General features: G+C 38.9%; 1 protein-coding gene across 1 annotated transcript in view; it reads left to right on the top strand.

The window, feature by feature from the left end:
* LOC126235667 (ATP-binding cassette sub-family C member 4-like) overlaps nt 1-15,394 on the top strand; it is a 311,483-nt gene that overhangs the window by 215,164 nt on the left and 80,925 nt on the right. Inside the window, exons 13-14 of the mRNA XM_049944390.1 lie at nt 7,783-7,982; nt 13,604-14,394. Coding sequence (XP_049800347.1) covers nt 7,783-7,982; nt 13,604-14,394 — 991 coding nt within the window. The remainder of the gene's footprint in view (nt 1-7,782; nt 7,983-13,603; nt 14,395-15,394) is intronic.

Genomic DNA, 15,394 nt, shown 5'->3' on the forward strand with positions numbered 1-15,394 from the left:
CAACTACAGAAATCTGTAATTACTGATACATGTTCAATTACCCGAAAGTTCCTAAATGCAATGTAACATATACCGTACAGTTAAAAGGAAGTCACGCTTGATCAAGGTCCGCGTCACTTTCCATTTTTAACCAGACATAACGTCTGAGAAAGGAGAGAAATAATAATAATATTTATTCAACATCGAATAATCAAATACGATCCCTAGAAATAATAGTTTCAGGACATCATACAGATTATTCTTCTGAGTATGTCAGTTTATAAATTATCAACTAAAGATTTGTTTGTATTAATAAATTTTACATTTTGATGGATTTTACATTTGGTAGTATACAATCACAATATTACAAATGTTGTTTTTATCAACATTATATTAGTTGTAGGTTACTTAAAACTATAAGCTTGACATACTTATGAAGCACTTTTCATACAGATATAATACTCGTCTAGGGAATAAAAAGGGTTTTCAATTAGAATTCTTTTTAGCTGATCTTTTAATTTGTCAGCAGGAAGGGTTGTGAGACTTTTTGGTAGGGCATTGGTTAACTTCAGCCCAGCATGAAGTGCATTTTTGTTCATATAAAGCTGTTCTGTGGCTATTTACATGGTATCTGAACTTTTGCCTTGTATCGTACTGGTGCAGGTCACAGTTGAAATTTGGATTTATTGTTTTCACAAGCAATATAACTTTCAATGTGTATACACCTATAATGGTAAGCACACCTAATTTTGGCAACAGATTCCGACATGATTCCATTTTTACAACAAAAGTAGTGTCTGTACACAATGAAAGTGTATCCAAGACTGACTGAATGCAACTCAGTGAATGTGACACTGGGACTGACTGCAACTTCATCCACAGCACATATTTCAAGCTGCACATAAGACAGTTTTTACAAAATAATAAAATATGAAGTTATTACATTTTCAGTAGTAACTTAAAAGACAGGAATATTAGTCAGTACATATACAAGTTTACATTAGACAGTTATTCTATTTTGTTTAACAATAAGTTGGATATTCTTCATATTGTGTAAGAAATAGATTCTATTGTATGTCATGGAATTTCGAGTGTGCTTGTTCATCCATGGGATATAGAAAAGTGTGCCAAGAATTTTCTGGCAACTCATGTTTTCTGTATGAATTATTTCATTAACTAATGTGATGTTCCATTAAAATTATGTATTTCTCGGAACAGAAAAATTGGTGCTACAGTACTCTGACACTGGATTTTCAGAAAGGATTATATTGTAAGATTTGAACATTCCAGAAACCAACAATTTTTACTAAAGATAACGTTTTAGTTACACAGTTCTTAGAAAAGCTAAGATGTTCTTTAGAATGAAGAAATGGGATTTTTCAATAAGGGCTTGTTCAATCCTTGCCATTTAGAGCTGCTTTTACATTGGATTGCAAAGGTGGGCCAACAAGCTATAAGCATATGACCATAACGTTTGGGCTCATCTGTGTATGCCTGAGAGCTTTCTAATAAAACAATGTCTTTTCTTTTAGCAATATTAGGAAAAGGAGATTTACTACTCATCATATAGCACAGAGATGCTGAGTCACAGGTAGGCACAACAAAAAGACTGTCACAAAATAAGCTTCTGGCCAACAAGGCCTTTGTCAAAAATAGACAACACACACACACACACACACACACACACACACACACACACACACACACACACACACACACACACACATGACCACAGTCTCTGGCAGCTGATCTATTTTTGACAAAGGCCTTGTTGGCCGAAAGCTTATTTTGTTGTGCCTATCTGTGACTCAGCATCTCTGCTATATGGTAAGTAGCAACTATCCTTTTCATAATGTTGTTACATTCCATCCCAGATTTTCCATTGTGTGATTGGTCCTTTCTTTTATTTATTTATTTATTTTGCAACATATGTTCAATCATCCACATAAACTTGATGGTTCTTCTCAAAACAGTCCCAATATTTGTGCCAGTTTGCAGAGAAATGCTGGAGACCCTGTATTGAAATATCCTTCAGAGTCCCCTCTGCAGCCTTCACTGCTGCTTCTGATGATGGAAAATGCCTCCCATGGAGGTATTTTTCAGATTAGAGAATAGAAGAAAGTCACACAGGGCTAAATGCACAGTATAGAGTGTGTGAGGGATGCACTTCACATTGACTTCTGCAAGATATTCAGTAACAACATTTGCAATATGCGACTGCTCATTATCGTGATGCAGCATCCGTCCTGCTTCGTGGGTTTGTGGTCTTTTGCACCTGACATGGACTCGCAAAGTTTTCAGGATATCCCTGTAGTATTGTCCAATTACTGATGTGTGTGCAGGTAGAACATGCTGATAAACCATTCTATGCACATCAAAAATGAGAGGACCATAAGTTTCTCATCAGAAGCAAGCTCTCTTACTTTTTTGGGGGTTGGTGTTGAAGGAGATTTCCCACCCGAGTTTTGCTGTTTGCTCTCAGGATCAAAATGATAAAGCCAAGTTTCATCAGCAGTGATTACCTTTGAAAGAAACTGTGGATCTTCTTCTGACATCAACTTCCAACTGCATGCAGACCTGCACACAAATGTCCTGTTGTTTGGGAATCAACAGTCTTGAAACCCACCATGCACAATTGTCTCTGATGAGTAAATTTTCTGTCACTGGCATATGTCTAGCACCAAATGAAATTTTCAGTATTTTAGTACGTGTTCGTCAGATTATTCATCATCCTTCTCTCACAAGGACAGCAGAAATGTTAATATCCTCTTCTGTAAGAGAAATATTGGGTGCACGTTTTCTGAAACTGATTGTCTCCCTTAAAGCAATTCAAAGCATCTTCAAGCTGCACTGTAGGGAAGAACAGACTTTCCACAGGCCTCCTGTAACACTGCATAGGTTTCAGATGAAGATTTGTTTAGATAAAACCAGAATTTCAAAGCCACATGTTGTTCATTGCCTATGACCTCCATTGTTGCAGTATGTGAGGCAGAACATAGCTCAGCTTGATTGCCTCTCACAAGCATGCCAACAATGAAATTAGTATGTGTGTTTGTTACACGTTAAGCTAACAGAATATCTCAAGATTAAATTAGCGCGAGAACATATGACAGTAAAATTTATTGAACAGGCCTCGTACTATATATGCAATAAAGAGTAGAAAAGAAAAAAAGTATATGGAGAATAATGTTATAGCAAGTGGAATCATCCCACCTTGCTACATTTCAAGTCCTGGATCAAATTTTCAGATTCTTAGACTGGGAAAAGAAAGGAGAATTACGTTTCAATTCAGCGTCTCTGCATTACTTTCACTTTGCTGCTGGCATGTAACATTGCTTCTAGTCCAGATAAACTTTCATTGGAATGGCGGGACTTATTATTAATGGAAGTTAGGCATTGGCTTGAAAGTCAATTATACTATACACACCGGCTGTTCAGAGCACCCTCCTATAGGCCAACTGCAAATTAGAACAGCGTGCCACCCTCCACCTCAAAAAAACTATCCAGTCTCCTGGTTTCCCACCTCCAGAAAGGCAACTCACTCACCCTTCACAACCTTTCCAGCAAACCTCAACCTCCTCTCATTGCACACAGACCCAGTCTCTCCCATCTACTCAATCTCCCACTTCCAGCTCCACTCCCCCCAAAACCTCAAAATTCCAATCAACACAATCTGGAACCACAACACCCTAATTCAGTAGTTAACCTTTCCTCCAAACCTCTCTCCCAATCCGAAACCTCTGTCCTATCCAAAGGCGTCACATTCAGCCCTACTCCCAGATTCAACCAAACAGCCCTCGTCAAAGATTTACTGTCCTACACTCGTACTCTATGCTGGAAATATCACTTTGCCATGAAGAAAAATAATCCTAATCCCACTCCTAATGATCCAACTCCCCAAGACACTATCCAAATTGAACCCTGCCTGGAACAGTTCCGTCCTCTGTCACAGCAGAACAAACCTCCTCTTCCTCCAAATCACCCTCTCCAAACCTTCCAGGAATGTCTCACTTCCAGCCTTGCCTCTCAATCCTTCTTTAAAAACCGTAATCCTACTCCCAACATCACCACAGCTGAAGCCCAGGCTATCCATGATCAGAAGGCTGACCGATCCATCGTCATTCTTCCGGCGGACAAGGGTTCCACGACCGTGGTACTTGATCATCGGGAGTATGTGGCTGAGGGACTGCGTCAGCTTTCAGACAACACTACATACAAAGTTTGCCAAGGTAATCCCATTCCTGATGTCCAGGTGGAGCTTCAAGGAATCCTCAGAACCTTAGGCCCCCTACAAAACCTTTCACCTGACTCAGTCAACCTCCTGACCTCACTGACACCCCACACCCCTACCTTCTACCTAATTCCTAAAATTCACAAACCCAATCATCCCGGCCACCCCATTGTAGCTGGTTACCAAGCCCCCACAGAACGTATCTCTGCCTATGTAGATCAACACCTTCAACCCATTACATGCAGTCTCCCATCCTTCATCAAAGACACCAACCACTTTCTCGAATGCCTGGAATCCTTACCCAATCTGTTACCCCCGGAAACCATCCTTGTAACCATTGATGCCACTTCGTTATACACAAATATTCCGCAAGGTCCAGGGCCTCACTGTGATGGAGCACTTCCTTTCGCGCCGATCACCTGCCACCCTACCTAAAACCTCTTTCCTCATTACCTTAGCCAGCTCCATCCTGACTCACAACTTCTTCACTTTCGAAGGCCAGACATACCATCAATTAAAGGGAACAGCCGTGGGTACCAGGATGGCCCCCTCGTATGCCAACCTATTTATGGGTCACTTAGAGGAAGCCTTCTTGGTTACCCAGGCCTGCCAACCCAAAGCTGGTATAGATTTATTGATGACATCTTCATGATCTGGACTCACAGTGAAGAAGAACTCCAGAATTTCCTCTCCAACCTCAACTCCTTTGGTTCCATCAGATTCACCTGGTCCTACTCCAAATCCCATGCCACTTTCTTTGACGTTGACCTCCATCTGTCCAATGGCCAGCTTCACACATCCGTCCACATCAAACCCACCAACAAGCAACAGTACCTCCATTATGACAGCTGCCACCCATTCCACATCAAACAGTCCCTTCCCTACAGCCTAGGTCTTCGTGGCAAACGAATCTGCTCCAGTCCTGAATCCCTGAACCATTACACCAACAACCTGAAAACAGGTTTTGCATCCCGCAACTACCCTCCCGACCTGGTACAGAAGCAAATAACTAGAGCCACCTCCTCATCCCCTCAAACCCAGAGCCTTCCACAGAAGAACCCCAAAAGTGCCCCACTTGTGACAGGATACTTTCCGGGACTGGATCAGACTCTGAATGTTGCTCTCCAGCAGGAATATGACTTCCTCATATCCTGCCCTGAAATGAGATCCATCCTTCATGAAATCCTCCCCACTCCACCAAGAGTGTCTTTCTGCCATTCACCTAACCTTCGTAACCTCTTGGTTCATCCCTATGAAATCCCCAAACCACCTTCCCTACCATCTGGCTCCTACCCTTGTAACCGCCCCCGGTGTAAAACCTGTCCCATGCACCCTCCCACCACCACCTACTCCAGTCCTGTAACCCGGAAGGTGTACACGATTAAAGGCAGAGCCACGTGTGAAAGCATCCACGTGATTTACCAACTGACCTGCCTACACTGTGAAGCTTTATATGTGGGAATGACCAGCAACAAACTGTCCATTCGCATGAATGGGCACAGGCAGACAGTGTTTGTTGGTAATGAGGATCACCCTGTGGCTAAACATGCCTTGGTGCACGGCCAGCACATCTTGGCACAGTGTTACACCGTCCGGGTTATCTGGATACTTCCCACTAACACCAACCTATCAGAACTCCGGAGATGGGAACTTGCCCTTCAATATGCCCTCTCCTCCCGTTACCCACCAGGCCTCAACCGCCGCTAATTTCAAGTTGCCGCCGCTCATACCTCACCTGTCATTCAACAACATCTTTGCCTCTGTTCTTCTGCCTCGACTGACATCTCTGCCCAAACTCTTTGCCTTTACGTATGTTTGCTTGTGTCTGTTGTATATGCGCGGATGGATATGTGTGTGTGTGCGAGTGTATACTTGTCCTTTTTTCCCCCTAAGGTAAGTCTTTCCGCTCCAGGGATTGGAATGACTCCTTACCCTCTCCCTTAAAACCCACATCTTTTTGTCTTTCCCTCTCCTTCCCTCTTTCCTGATGAAGCAACTGTGGGTTGCGAAAGCTTGAATTTTTTATGTGTGTTTGTGTTTGTTTTTGTCTCTATCAACATACCAACGCTTTCGTTTGGTAAGTTACATCATCTTTGTTTTTAGATATATTTTTCTCACATGGAATGTTTCCCTCTATTATATTCATACTATAATTTAAATTTTATTTAACCAACATATCAATAAGAAAATAGTATGACCTAGCAATGAATCATGAAGCAGCTTGTGGGCATTTGTCAGCTGAAGATAACAAGGAAATTAACAGCAAAAGAAATATGCAAAAGGTTAAAACTTACATGGAGTTCTTTTGGTAAACTGTGGAGATATATCAAAAAGAAGATTAGAATGTGGCTGAAACAGAAAGTTTACACACACTATGTGTTATCGTTGTACATTTTTGGCAGGGACATATGGACTCTTTAAGCAGAATCATTCTAAAACTGAGAATTGTTCAGTGAGAAATGGAAGGATGCCATTAGGGAATTACTAAGAGATGCACCAGGGGGAGCTTGAAGTGAAAGACGCAATTATTAGTGAAATGAAAATGAAGGCATGTCAGGTGATTTTCTGTGGTTCAAGAAAGTACTTTGGTGGTCTCCAAGAGATAAGGTAATCCTGAGAAGATAACGTAATAGAAAGTGGGTGTATGACAATCTCTGCAACTTGTTTTGAGAGACAGTGCTCTCATCAACTGCTTGTTTAATTTAGGTCATGATGTTAAAACACTAAAAATATCTGTCAACAATAATCATTGCGGCATTCGTAACATCAAGTAGAATAAAAACACACTGGCCCGTGTGTCTTCATCTTACATTAAAAACGTTTGACATCTGTCAGCACTCGTCCCATCTCACAGCCTGCGCTACACTGGGCCGTATTCTACACAACACTAAGCCACTGCTCTGCTGTGGGCTCAAAGAGTGTCAAGTTGACACTTCTGCAGAGCCTTCAGGAGCTAAACTTTTCAAACCTGGTGATGAGAGCATTGTCTCTTGAAATGTTGTGTTTAGGATAGAAATACAGTTGAATGCCACCGCTTATTACTGTTCATGGAGTCTTGGAAGGAGAGCTTTATCTTGCAGTTGATGTCAAGCATTTTCCGATGTTGCTAATCATGATGATGTTACTGATGAGCAATTGATTTACGTAAAATTGGTTGTAACATTCCTGATTTTGAAGGTCTGAAGTGTTTCATCATGCTTATAAAACAAAATATATCGAGTGAAGGTAAGAATGACATCTATTCTAATCGAATATCAAAAGACTGAAAACTTAATTTCAGTGATATTCTGTATAACAACTGAATGTAACTAAAATACTATACACTCTGGATGTTGTGTTTTTTCATCAGTAAAACTGATTTTGCTGTATAAAATATTATATGGCTCACACTCAGTTACTGCTGATAGCCTGAGAAGCCCACAACTGTCATTGGATTTGTCTTTTGGTTGTATTCTATAAACAATCTGCATTCATCAAAAAGGGTGCATTTATTGTCTTCGGTAAATTCAGGGTTTATTTAACATTTTATTTCATTTGCTAATACTGGTACTTTTTTTTTTTTTTTTTTGCAGAGCATTTCTCCTGGTGATGAAATTGAGGCAGAAGAATCAAATGAAAATACAGAAATGATTGCCAAAGGAAAACTGAAAAATACTCTTTACAGAGATTATTTTACAGCTGGCTCAAGTTATTTATTAATATCAACAATGGCCCTATTTCTTATACTAGGCCAAATAGCATCAAGTGGCTCAGATTATTGGATAACTTATTGGTAATTCTGTTTGGCATAAAGTTACAATGAGTAAATGGTTGTAAGCAGATTGAATGCTAGGAATTACTGATCCAGTCAACCATCATTTCCACACAAACTGCATTAATAATCAAGTGTAATTAAACTGCTTCAAACTATTTGTGGTTACTTAGCCTAACTTTAAGAGGCCTAGAGTAAAATCATTACTGAAACTGATACTACTCAATATCTGCTGCATCCTCAGTTATACTTGCTTATCTTGTAATGTTTTCTTGTTATTTATAGAATACATAGATATTTATCAAAAATAACAGCCAAGTGCAGGCTGTTACAACAGAGGTCTGTGTACAGTCATTATTCTTACTTGTCATATAGCCATCATGAATCTTCAATCTTTCACTCAACTTAACAAGATAATCTGTAGAAAAAGTATCCATAAATCTGTTGTTTTTATTTGTGTGTCAAATTGTAGAGACAAATGTTTCACAGTAGATGAGATCTTGTCGAATAACGTTAAATCGGAAAACAGAATTCCACTCTGAACCCCTACACAAAGAAGCAAAGTCTCCATAGAAACTAGTTTTGTGTCTTGCTTTGTGCCATAAACCACATTTAATTTGAAAGTTATTTAATGCCTTTTGTAATCTGTTACATAAATGAGGCAATAATCCTTCATCAGGCTACGGAAGAGATAGAGGGAGAATGGAGGAAACAATTTCCTTGGAGCCTCACGTCTAGGATACATTAAAATGTGCACCACAGAATGAGGAAAGAAATATTTTTTTGGGAAAACAATTGAAAAGGCCACTTGTCAAAAATTTGCTAAAAGCTACGGATAGGAATCCGCATGAACCTTGGAAGTGGTGTGCATGCTTCAGTGATACAGATGTCCCTACCATAGGTGCAATCACAATGGAGAAGTATCTGCAGAGTGACCAGACTAACGTGTGGTTCCTGAAGAAGGGCAGAAGCCTTTCAACAGTTGCAGGACAACAGTCTGGATGATTTTTTGATCTGGCCTCATAACATTAGCAAACATGGACTTGCTGTGTTTGTGCTGTGAGCAGTTGAAAGCAAGAGGAAAGTAGAACTCTTATATTTCCTGAGGACATGTAGCTTCCACTACATGGCTTAACAGTGATGGAATCCCCTCGGGTACAATATTTCAGGTGTAAAATAGTCCCCTGTTTTAATCTGTGGTAATGACTACTCAGGAGGATGTCAACAGGAATAAAAAAACAGGCTGTCCGTGGGCAAGAGTGTTGAATATTAGATCATTCAATTGGGAAGGTAAGTTAGAGAATTTAAGAAGAGAAATGATAAATTAAAGTTAGATATAGTGGGAATTGGTGAAATGTGGTGGCAGATGGAACAGGTCTTCTGGTCAGGTAAATACATAATTATCAACACAAAATGAAATAGGCTAATGCAGAAGCAGGCCTAATACTGAATTAGAAAATAAGCGTGCAAGAAAGCTACTATGAACTGCATAGTGAACACATTTCATACACATGATAGACATGAAGCCAACAACCACCACAGCAGGACAAATTTATAAACTGTCATCTCTGTACATGATGAAGAGATTGAAAGAATGTATGATGAGTCAGTTCATTAAGGAAACAGAATTTAATTGTGATAGGGGGCTGGAATTCAATGATAAGAGAAGGAAGAGAAGAAAAGGTAGTTAGAGAACTGGACTGAAGGAAAGAAATGAAAGGAGAAGATGGCTGTAGAGTTTTACAGTGAGCATGATTTAATCATTGCTAACATTTGGTTTAAAAATCATGAAAGAAAGTTATGTATGTGGAGACACCAGACGGGTTCATATAAATTTTTATAGCAGCCAGACAGCTTTTAAAACCAGATTTTTATGTGTAAAACATTTCCAGGGCCAGATATAGACACGAGCCATAAGTTATTGGTTTTGAACTGCAGGTTAAAACTGAAGAACGTACAGAAAGGGAATTATGAGGGCTTGCTGAAATGTAATGCCCCCAATTTTTTGAAGTGAAAACTCGTAAAGCTTTTTGAATAAAACAAACATTATTAACATTTTACATTTTTATTCTTCATGTATACTTATTTGCAGGCCACTGCCCCAGAGGGTGCCAAATTGTAGCTTGCAGCATGGCTGTTTGTAACATAATTTACATTGGTGCATGAGAAACAGCATGCTGTCCAGTCCACGTATGAACACTGCAACATTTGCAACAATTAGATGCCTTGGGTTCAGTGTCATCGATCATCCTCCATACAGTCCCAACTTGACCCCATCCAATTTTCATCTGGTGGCAAAACTGAAAGAACATTTTTGAGGGCTTCACTTTGATAGTGATGAAACAATGCAAGCAGAGACGAGGTTGTGACTTCATCAACAAAGTCAAACATTCTGCAATGAATGACGGTATCAACAAACTGCTCTCTCGTTGGGAAAATTGTGCTCATTGCCAGGGCGATTATTTTGAGAAATAAATATGTAGACATGAAAATAAAGATCAATTTTAATAATGTTTGTTTTATTTAAAAAGCTTTAAGAGTTTCCATATTAGAAATTCAGAGTTATTACCTTTCAGGATGCCCTCGTGACTTAAGTAACCAGGGATTGTTGAGAGATTCAAATGGATCATTAATCAATTATTGACTGAAACAAGGCAAATGAATACAATAGAAGATAAATGCATAGCTTTTGGATTTGAAACAGTGAAGGCAGCAGAAGATCAAATTGGCAAAAAGACTAGGCCCATTAGGAATCCTTGGATGATACACAAGATATTGAATTTAAAATGCCAATACTGGAAACAGACACATATAAAAGTATCCTAGTTTTGGAATGCTTAGTTTCTTCTTCAGGGATGAGAGAGTGATAGGTTGAGGAAGGTTAAAAAGAAAGTGCAGATAACTCAGACCCCACTATGGGAGGGGCCCAGCTGTTGAGAGGACGAGGGGAGATGAAGATTGAAAGGGGTAAAGTGGAGAGTGGGATATTAGAGAGAGTAGGAGGTTCAAGATAATACATTGGTAAGCATAGTTCCAGAGAAGGTCACTCTGACCTTGTTTGTGAGGAACCAAACTGTTATCAGGGTGAGTAGAGACTAAGATGAAAGGGGGACAGGGGCACTGAAGAGAGTAGGAGGTCAAAGACAGTACAATGATAAGTACTGCTAGCGTCAGTCCAGGAAAGACAAGGACTAAAAAAACTGATTGAGAGGCAGAGAGATGAATAGGCAAATAAGAACTAGACAAAAAGATAGAGAGAGGATAGTGTGTGCAGAGAGGAAGCAAAGATGGAAAAGTAAAAGCAGAAAGATAATAAAGAAATAGTGAGTCAAAATAAACAAATAAAATAAATTAAAAATATAAATAAAAAAATTAACCACAATCTCAATTGAAAATACTACCCACCACCCAGTCCCAACCCGCAACCAACAGAGTGAGCGTCAAACCCTGCCTAGAGCAGTTCAGCCCAAATCCCAGAGGGATTCTCCTCCTCTTCCTCGAAACCAACCTCTTTCATTTTCAGCTCTTGCAAACTTCGACATACAAAACTGTTCTTAATGACTCCATTCTTTACATCCAGTTCGAGCTACAGAACATAATTAAAACACAAGATCCCTCATGAGCACTCACAGCTGCTGCATTAGAACTCCACACCCTCCTGATTCACACATCTCCACTTTCAAAATACGTTAAAGGGACCATCCCAGCCATCCTAAAGTAGCGGGCTTCAAAAGTCCCACATAATGCATCGCAGGCCTGGTTGAATGGTAGAAGCTGATCATATGGAACATCAATTTGGATTCTGTAGAAATGTAGGAACATGCAAGGCAATGTTGGCCCAATAACTTATCTTAGAACATAGACTAAAGGCAAAACTACATTTGTAGGTGTAGAGGGGACAATGTTGACGGGAATACATTCTTTCATTTCACGTGGTAACAGGGATGAAATACAGGGAGCAAAAGTTTATTTACAACTTGTACAGAAACCAGACTGCAGTGATAAGAGTCAAGTAGCATGAAAGGGAAGCAGTAGTTGAGAAGGGAGAGCGACAATGTTGCAGCCTATCCCTGATGAGAATTATAAAGTTTAGGTGCAATAAATAAAATCTTTAAGGTTTTCCAGTCATATTGTTTTGCTGCCAGAGACACAAAGGGCTTGGAAGAGCAGTTGAATGGAATGGATGGTGATCATGAAAAGAAATTGATGATGATGAAGTCCCACACTCCTTGACAGAGCATAAGGGATGATGCGGGAGACCTGCACCACTGTACTAGGCAAGGTTGTAGCGGAGGTGGTTTGCCATTGCCTTCCTCTGACCATAACGGGGATGAATGATGATGATGAAGAAGACACAATACCCAGTCATCTCGAAGTATTGTGTTTGTGATCATGTTCAGAAACTAATTGTTGCCAACTTGGCTATAAGAATATCTCTGTTTTTGTTGATACTGAAACACCAAAGCTTGTTTACTTGGCTCTGTGTCTTATATGGTACCATATTTTGAGAAAACTTTTTGTTTATTAACAAATAATATTCCTCACCCAGAAAAGAGTGGTCAGAATGACTTCTGTATTTCCTGCACACCATTGCTCAAGTGACTTGAAATTTTAGCCCCTTCATACCTGTACACATACTTCTTATGAGTTTTGTAGTTAATAATACGGACGCATTTCAAAAGCACTGCATCGTTCACTCAACTACACCAAAAAAAACAATTTGCACTTTGATAACACTTTATGAAGTGGGGTATAGAAATGTTGTGTAGAATCAGTTGTAGATATGCTTCCAGTAGATTTCCAAATATGAATTGAAAGGATTTATTGTGGCATATGCCTGTTATTATGCACACAGTTTCTCTTAGTGTTTAGAGCCTTTCACTATAATGCATTACTTGTAAATATACTATAAAGAAACACTTGTTTTCATGATATTATTTAAATTTTTAACTGTTAGTGTTCTGTATTCACTGTAGTGGCCCATTCAGTGTCTTACTACCTTTGACTCACAAGATACCATGGAACTTGAAGAAAATTAGTAAGTTGTTTTCAGTCATTGTGAAAGATTATTAAAGAGCATTATAGTTACTCTGCCCTCATTGCAAACAAAAAGGAAAACTTTCTCCTCCATGGTATATCCCATTTTTAAATGAGTTTTGAAATATAGCAGTAGTTTTAATACACTTTGCGAACACATGAGTCTAAGCCATAGCCTATCCTAGGAATCATCCTGTGTGGGACTTATTTCTTACTCAGTAGTCAAGAACTTATTATTATTATTGTTATTATTCTTGATCTTCCTGAGAGATTGAAACTGTGTGGCACAGTGGGACTCAAGCCTAGATCTTAGTGGATAATATTGTATCATCTGCATCTCATACTGCAGTATCAATATGTTGTGCTTCTGATTTGGACACTATACAATCTGTTGGAGTGACAGAAACTGCACTAATGTGAAAAAAAAGAAAAAAGAAAAAAACAACTTACACCAATGTACATCTTAATGTATTGTTGTCTAAGTTAAAGGATACATCAATTACATTGTTAAGTTAATAAGGCAAACATGTATAGAGTGGCAAAACTGATATTGCAATCTATATACATTCCTACTATTGATATGTGGATTGCTTTTATTGTTACAGGACAAACCAGGAGCAAATGAGATTGCAGTTAGAGGATGATTACCTCCATAAGCTGGCCATGTCTAATATAAGTAACAATGTGACCTTACAATATGCTGCATCTTCATCAGTGATCCCTCTGCCAGTAACAGAAATGTCACACACCTTTAATGAATCGGATGAGAAAAATGTTACTTTTCATTTAGCGGAAAACGATTCTAATAACTTTAATAGGAACATGATGAACTTAAACAGTTCTATGAGAACACATATAGACAATTCAGATGCAGTCAGTGCTACTATTGGTGTTGATAATATTTCACATGCCAGTGTAAATAATTACACAGTATCTGAAAAAGCAGAAGAAACTGATAGTGGACCACTGGATGGAGGAGAAGTCACAAGTGTTATGCACATAACAGAAAGTGTAATGTCAAGCAGTTCATTTACATCTACTCCATTGCAAAGGTACAATGTATCAAGTGATCAGAATGCTTATGGAACATCGGATCTCACTACCACAGAAATAAATACTGGAGGTGTAACAACATACAAATTTCCAGAAGAAATCAATGCAACCAGCTACAGAAAGAAAAGAGAAATTTCTGAACCGTATGATCAGTCCACATTCTTCACAAGAGACCAGTACATTCTGATTTACACATCATGCATAGCTGGCTGTATCATACTTACAACCATCAGAGCATTATTGTTCTTCAAGGTTGCTTTAAACTCATCACAGGGCCTTCACAATAGAATGTTCAACAATGTTTTGAAAGGAACAATGAGATTTTTTGACACAAATCCTTCAGGTGAGTGAAAACTGTTCTACAGTCCCTGAATAAAGACTAACAAATCTTTTTTTATTATTATTAAACTGTAAAATAAAGATCCATATATACGTGCATCACATTTCTCCAAATCATTCTGAAAGCTGGGAGGAATTGTAGCCAGCCCTTCTAAGTAAACTTAAATGCCAATCTATTAGACTGACGTGATCCGTCAGGTTTTCTTGGCATGCTTGATTAATTGTGTGCTTCCAGATGTTCTACAGAATTGTCCATTTCATTGTGCATTCATACTCTAATAACCAATTTATAACCACAATTTTTTAAAGCACTGCTAGTACCTTTCTCAATGTGATGATAATCAATTGTGCCAGATTTCACATAGTATAGTTTGGTGTTTTGCTGCATCTCATCCTACTGTACCCTGGTTCAGTAAAAATATTTTATTTTTTTCCTTTGTTTTCCTCCTTCTGAGAGAGAGAAAAGGGGGGGTGTCAGTAATTGCTTTGTCATACATTTCCATTGCTGTTCCATCCAAAAGATACCATTCAGCATTATCCCAGTTCAGTGAGAGGTATCATTAGACAACAAATATCGTAGCAGCCAAAAAGCAGTATATCATTAAAATGAACTCCAACAACAGATGTTAGTTTCAAAAGCACACTGTAGTAACCAAGTAATACACAAACACAATCAAAGTCACACAAATATGGTTTATTCATAACCTCTGAACGCTACAGAAATAGCCTCTTGGGGGACTCCACAACTCACAGTATAAACTACTAGGTGTACAACTTTGTTTCCGCCATTTGCCGATAGGTGGCGACAATGGTAAGTAATGGTCAAAAGAAACAGATCGCAGACGTCAGGCAGTTAGCTTGGACCTCGGTCAACATAACCGCATTCAAACATTAGTCGGTTTGTGTCTGCATCATAAAGTTGCTCTTGATTCAAAATGTGAGTTTACGAGCCTAATTCTCGTCATTTGCGGAAGGTGTTACTGTTTTGTTTCAATATGAAGAAA

This window comes from Schistocerca nitens, chromosome 2 (genome assembly GCF_023898315.1).
Source record: "Schistocerca nitens isolate TAMUIC-IGC-003100 chromosome 2, iqSchNite1.1, whole genome shotgun sequence".
In the NCBI taxonomy this organism is placed as follows: Eukaryota; Metazoa; Arthropoda; class Insecta; order Orthoptera; family Acrididae; genus Schistocerca; species Schistocerca nitens.